At 44.5% G+C, this 10,550-nt stretch overlaps 2 protein-coding genes across 3 annotated transcripts; both read right to left on the bottom strand.

Annotated features, from left to right (window-relative positions):
- Positions 1–6,742: 6,742 nt before the first annotated feature.
- LOC108157764 lies at positions 6,743–8,104 on the bottom strand. Its single transcript, XM_017289946.2, has 2 exons — positions 7,057–8,104; positions 6,743–6,994 (listed from the first exon to the last, which is right to left on the bottom strand). The coding sequence occupies exons 1-2, from the start codon at positions 8,087–8,089 to the stop codon at positions 6,753–6,755; spliced, it is 1,275 nt and encodes a 424-aa protein (XP_017145435.1). The 5' UTR covers positions 8,090–8,104; the 3' UTR covers positions 6,743–6,752.
- A 113-nt stretch (positions 8,105–8,217) lies between these two features.
- Positions 8,218–9,091, bottom strand: LOC108154509. 2 transcript variants are annotated; one of them, XM_017284810.2, is made up of 3 exons: positions 8,678–9,091; positions 8,429–8,620; positions 8,218–8,365 (listed from the first exon to the last, which is right to left on the bottom strand). In XM_017284810.2, the coding sequence occupies exons 1-3, from the start codon at positions 8,727–8,729 to the stop codon at positions 8,295–8,297; spliced, it is 315 nt and encodes a 104-aa protein (XP_017140299.1). In that variant the 5' UTR covers positions 8,730–9,091; the 3' UTR covers positions 8,218–8,294. The 2 variants fall into 2 exon arrangements, with proteins under 2 accessions (XP_017140299.1, XP_017140298.1); XM_017284809.2 differs by having other exon boundaries at positions 8,420–8,620; positions 8,678–8,852.
- Between the last annotated feature and the right edge of the window lie 1,459 nt (positions 9,092–10,550).

The raw sequence follows: 10,550 nt of genomic DNA, 5'->3' as shown, positions 1-10,550 counted from the left end.
GTTTTTCATTATTTCCATAGATTTATTGCGAAAGTTTTGTGATTACTTTCCTTTTTCTCCCTGCTGATTTTCCCTTACTGGCTTCTTTTTTGCCTCTCTTTGCTTTTGTGCCATTTGCCTGAACATGCCGTTGATGTGGAGCACTCCCGATTGCTGATTGACTTTGCCACAGCTGCGAATGGGCCTCCGTCTGTGCCCATAAAAAAGTGTAAAAAGTTCGAATGGAAAATGGAAAACGGGGAAATCTTTGGGCTGAGGCTTGGCGGGAGCAAAAGTGAACTATTTACGGAGGTCCTGTCGGAGGCCCGGCTCGGAGCTCGCATAGTTACGTTCCCCTGAAAAGCAATTAAAAACTAATTACAGTAGCTGAAAGCCCAAGACAGGGAGAGAAAAGAGAGTCGACTGAGGGAGAGTGAAAGAATGCGCAAAAGGCATTTAATAAAAATTTAAAACTTAATTCAGTAAATGCCAGACAACAACAGCGACAAAGGTGGGTGACAACGCGGATAATTAGAGCAAAATGAAGGCCAAGAAAGACAGGTGCGATGGATGCGATGTAGGCGATGGAGGCGATGGGTGGGTGTGTGGAGCCGCCGCCACGCACACCTGACTTTTTCCTAGTGCCAGCCAGGCAACGTGGCGTATGAGCAATTAGTAGTTAATTGTAAAGTTACCCCGGCGAGGGGCAGGTGGGGCAGCCTGCAGTCGTGACATTGACGTCGAGGATGAACTGGAGAGAGAAGAATGGAGGATGGAATGGCGTGGGGCATGGAGCATGGAGCGGATGCCGAAGCCAACGTAATTAAGTAGCAATTTTTGCCACTGCAGCAGAATTTTTAGCAGCCACCGATACGTGCTACTCTGTTCAAGATTATCTGAGTGTTCGTTTGATAAATTATCTCGTGTAATTAGCGTATCAATAGGGATAAAACAGAAGCAAAGCCAAAGCAAAAATAATAAATTACCTGGCAAAGAGTTTTGCCCCAGAAAAGATTGCAAGCATCAATTAGGAAAACGCACTTTGATCTCGGCAAATGTCAATTAAATATTAACCCAATAGCTCAACCAAAACATCAGCAACAGGATTAAGTCGTAGCCAGCGCTCAAACGCTCTTCAACTAATTGAAGTTGAAAGCCCGGCTAAGGCGCCCAAAGCCCGCTCTCGCAGAAGTTCGAACATCCCGAAGGCACAAGACGCAGGACGGAAGACAGAGATAACTAAGCAAGGCGATTAAAAGAGCAACTAACCGGGAAATGAACAATGAACAAATGAAGCCAAATAAAAATCAAACACGCAAAATGCAGAGTCCTTGCCGAGCGCCACTTATGTAACTAAGGATGGAGCCCAAGCTCAACAAAGGAGCAGCAGCCCAGGAGCCAGTGCCAGAGTACCAGAGAAGCGTTGACAAAAATCAAACAAAGAAAACGCTGTTCAATAAAAACAAAACCAGAAAGGGAAAAAACCAAAAACCAAAGGTATAGTCGAGTAATACGAACATGGGATACCCTCTAAGGGAGTGCGCTTTGTTTGGTTTGCTGCCAATAAATCGAACAATTCACTACAAGTTGAGTTCTTTAATCTGACAGTTTTAACCGATTAACATTGGAAACAACCAAAATCGCTGTGGGCACCACATGAAGTAACTGTAGTCTTTAAGATCCAGGCATTCATAAGGATATCTATATGATCAACTGATCCCAATAAGCAATATAGATAATGGATGCGTGAATCCATATACCCCTATGTGCCACCAATAACGTAGTACAAAAAAAGGCGAAGATAAGATGAAGGCAAAGCGGCTGGGGCAGCCTCTACAACGGGTACAACCCAAGGCAGGGCAAACAGAGTAATGCTCGAAAGATAAAAAAAAAAGGCCAAATGGAGAGATTGCCTCCCGCCACCACGCTCTCTCCCTGTCTATCGCTGCTTTGGCCCAGAATGAAGTGGCAACAAAAACAGAGTTGAAAAAGAGGAGCTTCCGAAGAAGGAATGTGCTAGCTAATGCTAAAGACATAGGAAAATGAAATTTAAGCCAAGTGGAATTGCACACAACAACACGGGACACTGAAGAAGCAATAAATGATGGGGCAGCGTAGGGGAGAAGGGAGGGAGGAAGCTTCGGGCCAAGAGGGATACGAGTGATGTAAAGGGATATCAAGTGCGAAGCGCTTGACTCGATGGCCACTCAATGCCGGGACTCACTTCAGCACAGGGTTTCGTTCCACTCAAATCAGGGGAGCGGGAGAGCTTTTGAGAGCTGACTCACTCACAGCATCCTTGTTGGAATGAGGAGAATGAAAGAGAGTAAAAGCTGTAGGGCTTTTGTGCAGAAAGAGAATAAGAGAGCAGCGAGAGAGGACAAGAGCGAAAGAGACATTAAATATTTCTCTGTATTAAATTCTCTTAACTAAAACTAAAAAAAAAGGAAATTTAAATTTCGAATAATTTCCAAATATTGTTTTTAGACTAATTTCTTGGATTTATTTAATGCCATAATGGCAACATGGTATTATTCAAATCATTTAATTAAATATTCATAGTGGTAGTACAAATTATTTATAATTTAATTTGCACTCAACTAACATTTATTTGATAAAATATTAAATTAATACCATATTTTTCTTTGCATACACGAGTACTCGTCTCATAACCAATTTAGTTCTCCTGCTCCCACAGTTTGCCTTTCAAGCCTAGCTCCAATAGCATTTTGGATATTCGTCTGTCAACTAAATCAATTTCAAGTAACTCAATTAGGTTCACTGGCCATTGATTTAGTAAATTTTATATGGAATTTGCTCGTGTGCACAAACGAATGGCTAAAATTCCCATTTCAATTTAGATTGCCTGGACAGACAGGGTGTCATAAGATTTCAATAAACGTCTGAGCCCTGCTACTAGGGCAGCCTCCTCTGATGGTTTAATCTCTGGACCTGGGCCTGGGCCCGGCCGCACACGGACCTGGCTAATGCAATTATATTCTTACCCTTTGACGCCCCGGGCTGATGCTGGTGCTGTTGCTGATGCTGCCACTGTTGCTGCCACTACTGGAAATTGGATGAAGATGGAGCATGGCTTATGTCTCGCTGCCCAACTAATCCGTTTTATTTTTTGCTCCGCGTTCTTTGAACTTTGACACTAGACCGCACACACACACACATGCATATCCATGTCAGACAGCTGCAGCGGCGCCTAAGAGAATGCTTTGTTTGCCATTCATTATGTGGTCCATTCCTTTGTTTCTGCTTGATCCTCCGGCAGTGAATAAATTACAGTTGTGCTCGAAATGTAATTCGCATTTCTTTGTCGCCCCGTGCAACGACCTCCGCCTTCTGAAATGTTAGGTCGTGTGTCATTTGACTTCCAACTGTTGTCCGGCTTAGGCCTTAATTGGGGAAATTCAGTTATCAAGATTCAATTACAATTAAAATAGGAATAAGAACTTAATGCCTGGGCTAATTGGAGTGCAAAGTTTGGCAGCGCAAGGCCTGGGAAAACTCATCGATTGGCCAGCGTGTTCGTCTTCGCACTTAATGAAATCATTTAGCACAGAAAGAAAAAACAAAAAAAAAAACAAAAAGAACAACAACATCCACTGGGGAAGGACACGCAATATCAAGTATACGCCATGTGCCAAAATTCATTGACTTGGAGCTCCAACTACCTCCCACAGAGCAGACCATGCCTGAGAAGACCGAAATGAAAATGTTTAGTCAACTGTAGCCTGACCTCTGCCCTCTGCCCACACTCTGCCCACTTCCACCCCCAACCTGCTGCATGGCCAACTGAGCAACAATCCACTGGAGGCAGCTATTTTTAAAGCCTGGCCCTTACGGCCAGTCGCTTGGCTCATGGAAATTTCATTTGCTGTTCAGGTTCCAGGCTGCCTAACTGCGGTAATTACTCACACTTGACCCCGAAGGGTAAAACCATCCCATCCCTGTGCCTCGATGACTCGATGCCTCGGCTGGTTCCGTATAAATTGAAATTTTCCGGGCAAAGCCAATCGAGGAGGTGCCTCGCTCGGACCAAGTATGCACTGGACCACACTTTTTCCAAGCTACAGTTGCAATTGATGGAGTGTTCATTTGGTGAGGAACTTTTGCAATTTGCTAGGGAAAATATTGGGCCTTAGTTATGCACCAGGTCCCAGTTCCCAGGTCCCAAGGTTGATTAGGTTAAGAATTAGGGATCTACTACCATCCGGGATTGATTAAGTGTTGCCTACTTATGGGCTGGGCTCCGCCCCACTAACGATAATGTCATGTGGGGGGACACACCCGAACATACACTCGTACATGGAATGTACTCGTAAAAGTGGATCAGGGCTGGCGCTCCAGGTTATTAAGTAAATGTGGATGTGGCACAACTTTGGCTGCACATAAATTCACATGTTATAGTTCACACAAACAAACGTCCATACATCCACACATCCACACATACATATGTATGTACAAATAAACAATACTTTATTTACAATGTAATGGCATATAAAATGGCTGCCGTTGCCATTTCTTGTTCCTCGTCTCTCCTTCTCTTGCGCTCTCTCTCTCTGTGTGTATCTGTGTCCATGTGTGTACTTTTTCGGTTTATTTGCCAGCGGTCAGTTGCTTAATTTCTACGCTTTTACTTGCCACAATTTCAGTGCTGCACTGCTGTACTCGTATGTGTGGTGGGTGTGGCATGCTCCGCCTTCTCTTTTTACATCTCTCTCTCTCTCTCTCTCTCTCTCTCTCTCTTCATTCTGCTGTGTCTTTCTTATTTATTTTCGTAATAACAATAAATTACATTTTTCTTTGGTTTTTCCCTTGGACTCCGAATCGTGCGAGTGTGTGCTTGTGTGCTCATTTGCTAAGTTGTTTTATGTGGCTGTCGCTTGTTTGTGGCTTTTTGACATTATTTGGATTAAGAAAATAAATCCTGTCCTTGGCTGGACAATTTTAATATTTTTCCTGGCCCCGCCCCAGGCCCATCCTTGATTCTATTTTTATCTTTTGTCGTTGCTCTTTGGACAAAGCAAAGTTTTAATCTATGTAATCCAATTTTTGGCTTACATGGAAATGAACTTTCTTAACCAAAAGTTGTCATAGCATTGGGTAATCTTTCTATAAAAGAAAATGAGATAATTGTGAGTAAAAAATTCTTCTTTTTTTCAAAATGTAATCGGAGGAAGCACCTGACCATATAGTCTAAAAGTTACCAGCATTGAAAATTAAATTTCATGTAGCAAAAACTATAATAAAAGCACAACTCTTGTGTCTGAAACCATAAAATATATATTCGAGAAATAATACAAAAAAGTGTGAAATAAATTTGTACAAAAAATCATAGTTTCGACAAAGGGAATCATACAGTTTGCAATGAAAAATCATAAAACAAAATAGTTTAAAACCAAGCTTAATATAATATTCTATATAAAACTCATTCCATAGAAAAATTGTTGAAATATTCACAGGGAAAATGTGAAAATGTAGCCAAAGTACATAAAATGTTCAGATTTTTGTTGGTTCCTATTTTAAAGCAAATCCAAGTCGAGCACCTAAAAACGTTAAAATGTTTGACATGAGCTTCGCTTTTTGTGTCTTTTTGTGTGTGTATGCATGCGTATCTGTTTGTGTTGCCTGCCTCGAGGATGACAGCACACACATACGCATGAACATAAAGAAGCGAAAGAGACAGCGACAGGGAGACCATAGACAAAGCTGAGAGAGATAGAGAGAGAATAAATTGTTGGTTCGGGGCTGCTTTTTACGCGCGACACTTTTGTCGCATTGAGGACGTCTCGGCGTGAGATAACGCTGGCACACATACACACATGCCGAAGCAGTCACACACACACACTGTGACACTACAATCGCTAAATGGCATGCATTAGGCTTAGTTGGAATTTGTGAAATGTCACCAGGCCCAGGCCCAGGCCCGGCCGCCGTCGACTTCGACTTTGGCAGCGTCGTCGCCATTTTCTATTGTCCCTGCAGTTCTCCCTCCAGGTGTCTGTCCCTCTGTCCATCACAGTAATGCTGTCTATCTCTCTCTCTCTGTGTCCCTAAACTGTTGCCTAGTTTCAGGTGCAGTGGCTGTAGCAGGCAGGCCTCCAGCTAAATGCAAAGTTTAGCCTAATGGCGCCAAGCTTTAATGCAGTTTTGAATGCGAATGCATCCAGCGAATGCCAGAGTCAGACGCTGACGCCAGAGACTCGTCATAATTTTGTTAATTTCCAACAGCTTGGCTGGCATTTCGCACCAAAGTTTTAATTAAGCCAGAGCCCATTGCCAGCAGCACGTGCCTTCCACTCTCTCTCTCTCTCTCTCTTCCGCATTTCCATTTCTTTTCATTTTCCGTTTCCCATTTGGCTGTGGCAGACACGCACTCACAGCTCTCCCGCAGCTTGCAACCCTCGTAGCCCGTCCGGCCATTCATTCATTCATTCACTCACTCACTCACACATTCATACAAAAATGCTAAACAATTCAAAAAATGTGTGTAACTATTCGGAGCCTGGCCCCATCCATGGCTGTCTCGGTCTTTTGCTGCCTCTTTCTTGCCATTTGCTGGCTAAATATGTTGCTCTTTTGTTTTGGCCTGGCTGAATGTGTTTTCGCTTTGTATATTTTGTGGCTCATAATTCAGAGAGATGTTCTGGCGAAAAGCTTTAAAATGCCTGCGGCCTGTGGCTGTGTCTTCCATCCGCTATGCATCCCTTATGCTTATTAGCCCCCGTACTAATTGAAACGTGTAATGTGGTGAGAGTTTATCAAAAGGAGCCAGACCCCACTTCATTAAGGGTAAGTCCATCATATTGCTGCGGGTCTAACAGTCCCTCAAGTTCGAATTCTGTAACCAGTTGTCTGATGGACCCCTGAATGGCTTCGTTCTGGTAGAGCCTTCGTTTCATGTTCAGTCCGCGAGGTTGATCCGAGAGCAGTGCTGCGAAATCTGCATCCGTATCGTCCGTGTTGAGCAGCACAGGTTGCAGCAGCAGACCGCAGTGGACAGCTGAAAGAATACAAATTCCTTGATCATCTGTCTCATATAGGATAAACCACTACCATCCGCACCGTAGAAACGCTTCTGCTCCGATTCCAAATGGAACTGCTTCCGACTGGGCAACCTCTGACTCTTGAACTTGAGCCTCTGTAGCTCACGAACAAACACCTCATGATAGACACATCTCATCTCCAGCTGACGCTCGCTTCGCACCCGCTCCACCGCTGAGGTGTTCAAAAGATGATGAATGTCCAGCGTGGGCGAGCCCCAGAAGGCATACTGAAAGTCAATCAGGAGCACATCGACTGGCCCCTCGGCACCGTACTTGAACATCATGTTGTTTGTCCAAACATCGCCGTGAGTCAGCACATTTATGTGCTCTGCCTCGGGCTGAAAGCAAAGCAATCCCAGTCTCATATAATGGGGAGACAGCTCATCCAGCAATTCAGAATGCTTTTCGTAGCCCGGCTGTGTCTTAAGGTAGCTGGCACATGACATCAGACATCCCACGAAATACGAACGAAAGCTCTCCGTATAGCGATTAAAAAATCCGCGATCGTATTTCCTTAGGGAGAAACAACCCCCTCGCTGGGACCTCTCCTCCAGCACTGCCGAGGCTGCCTGCATCATGGCCAACTTTCTCAGCACCAATCTCAAATGCTGCTCATCCAATCTCTCCAATCGCGGGGCCATCACATAACCCTGCCTGCTCAGGTCCTCCATGATGAGAGCTCCTCGCTGGCGATCTATGTGCAGCACTTTGGGGCAGAGTCTCTCACCTGCCAGCTGCTGTAGCTTCGGCAGCACCTCCTCATAAATCTCCAGCTCGCGATTGTAGATGTCGTAGGGTGCCTTCTTCTCTCTGGTGTCTGCATCCTCATCATCCAGCTTGGTCTTGGCTATCAGATATTCGGTAACCTCTTGACCCAATCCTATGCGGTACACAAGACGTATGCGTGTTAGGACGGCTCCATAGTTTTCACCCTTGCCCAGAGCTGACTGGAGCTGAAGGAAAACTACCACAATATGGGGCTCCTGGTAATGCCGTCGCAGTGCATCTTCCAGATATTTAGCGGTGATCCAAGCGGGTGCTGCAGCTGCCATAAGTGACCGATTCAAACTAATCTCTCGAGGTCTGAGGTGGCTGCTGATAAAAGATAAAGGCAGCCGGCAGAACATTAGATAAGCAAGGGCATATATACCCTGCATATTCTTTAGATAACTAAATGATGTTTGCTTTTTAATCTTTATTAACTTGTAAAATATAAAATGAGGCTCTTAACAGACAACGAAACTGTGGGATAGAGTCTTATATGGACATGCGATGTATCTTCGCCGGTTTGTTCTTCAGTTGCCCATCTGTTGGATCTATTCCTGAAACTGTCGCATTCATCGTTATCTGCTGTTCAACAGCCTTATTATAATCGGACTTACGGTTAATACCTGCATATTGAGAGAGAAAATTTCCAAGGGTTGACCATCCATTATTGAGGGCTGCAGCAACAGGAACAGTTCCTTTGTCGTCAAATTCCGAGCGTAATGGTGATGGTCGATTGCAGCTGCCCATCTCTTTGGGAGGCTGCAGCTGCCACATGTCGCGTGTGCTCCGCAGACAGCTGGCGCTGCTTAACAAATCTGGGAATGCCGCGGAGTTCAGGGGAGTGATTTGATTGGCTTTCATTGGCTACTCACCCATACAAAATAAGTTGAATATTATACAAAATATAGGAAACTTGCAGTTCATATTTGTGGCTGTTGCTCGTTTACAATCTCTCTCCGAAAATAGCTCTGTTTATAGATCTTCTCTATTTATCCAGCTTTGTCAAGGACTACTTTCTCTATTGTGAAAGTTTGTTTTGGGAAAACTTTCGACACTTGTTCTTGCTGATGTTTTTATCTGCCGCCGTCTGTCGCCTGCAACTGAAATCCATTCAAATTGACGCATTGACAATTGTTTTACCAATTTCATTTCGCTTGTTTTTCGACAGTTGGCCAAAGTTTTTCTTTCTCCATGGCTCCACCTCTGTTACTTAAGCATTTTGACAACTGCTGCTTTTGCTGCTTCTGCTGCTGCTGCAGTTGCAGCTTAAAGTTCCCTGGCTCTTTTCTTTTCCTTTTGCTTTCCTTTCCTTGGGTTTTCCTTCCTTTTTTGCATAGCCAGAGCTACGTAGTTTATCAAAACATTTCAAGTTGAAGTGCGGCTGCAAAAACAAAAGCACCCAAGACATCATCGATTTTCTCGAGTGGAATGCGCCCCAAGGATGGGGACCCCCAAGATGAAGAAGATGAGGTTGAAGAGGAATCGCACTCCTACAAGGAAAACAACTCAATCTCAATGCATGGCACTTAGGCAGCTGGAGCAACAACACCAGCAACAGTGGCATTGGCATCAGAGTCAGCAGCAGCATCGGTGGCAGCCACTTGGTTGCAAGGTGCGGAAACTTCCACGACAGCAGAATGCAATTTCTCTCTCTCTCTCGAAGGCGGAAAGGAGGAGGCTCTTCACTATGCGAGTATGTATTTGTGTAATCAGTCACAGCCAGTTTGCTGTGCGGGAGGGGCCTGCACTTAAGGACTATCCATTCATTCACTCATCTATCCATAGCCTGGGTCCCAGGCCAACTTGCAAATCGCTGCGCAATGCTAATTCATTGAAAAAGAATCCGATGCTCCAAACTTTGCTCATTATAATTACGAGGATGCACTGCAACTGCAACTGGCAGCTGACTTAGCTCCCATAGTCGAATACGAAAGATATAAACTCTTTCTGTAAAGATAGATATTATCCAGCAGAGAGGGCTGATAAAGGAGTTCGGATGATACCTAAAGCTCGTATTCAAAGAGATCTGGGATCACTTTTCCAACTACAACTTCAATTCTATCCACCCTACAAGCAGACAAAAATAATATTTTTTACGGTTTCAATTCATTTCTCAACTTGTACCCATTATTCGATTGATAACCAAACATATTTTCTTAAACTCTATCGACTTTTCAACCATTTCAATATATCTGCAGATCCCCATTTGTAATGAGTAACATTTGAGTAGTAAAGCATTTTATAGACCAGTTGCACTTACCATCTCATAGGTAGAAAGTTATTTCTTGGCTTCGGGAACTCACAAGATCAACCCTCGCGCACAAGTTATGCCCAAGAGATATGGGCCCGGTGCCCCAGAACCTTATCCCAACAACCAGGAGCGGCACACGGAAGCGGCAACCAGTCGGATGGCACGGCAGGGCAGGTCGAGGCAAGCGCTTGGCACGTGCATTTCATTTGATAAATGTTGTCGTTGTCGACGGCGCCTTTGCCTGATTATGCAGCGCAGTCAGCGACGGTGGTGCCTCTGCCTCCACGTGAGCGACCTCTTTCCGTTATGCCGTTGTAGATGCCAAAAACTTGCCTCGACTTCCGTTACTCCCGCCTTGGTATACGAGTATCTTTTTATTGCACACGCGCGTGAAAATAAACCGCAAAAAGGTGAAAATTCGTGGGGAAGCTGGGGATCTGCTCTCGAGTGGGTTTTGTATGCGGCATCAGGTTTCTCTGGTTTTGTTATGTGTA

Source organism: Drosophila miranda, chromosome 2 (assembly GCF_003369915.1).
Source record: "Drosophila miranda strain MSH22 chromosome 2, D.miranda_PacBio2.1, whole genome shotgun sequence".
NCBI classification, from domain to species: Eukaryota; Metazoa; Arthropoda; class Insecta; order Diptera; family Drosophilidae; genus Drosophila; species Drosophila miranda.
This window is presented reverse-complemented; position numbering and strand designations above follow the sequence as displayed.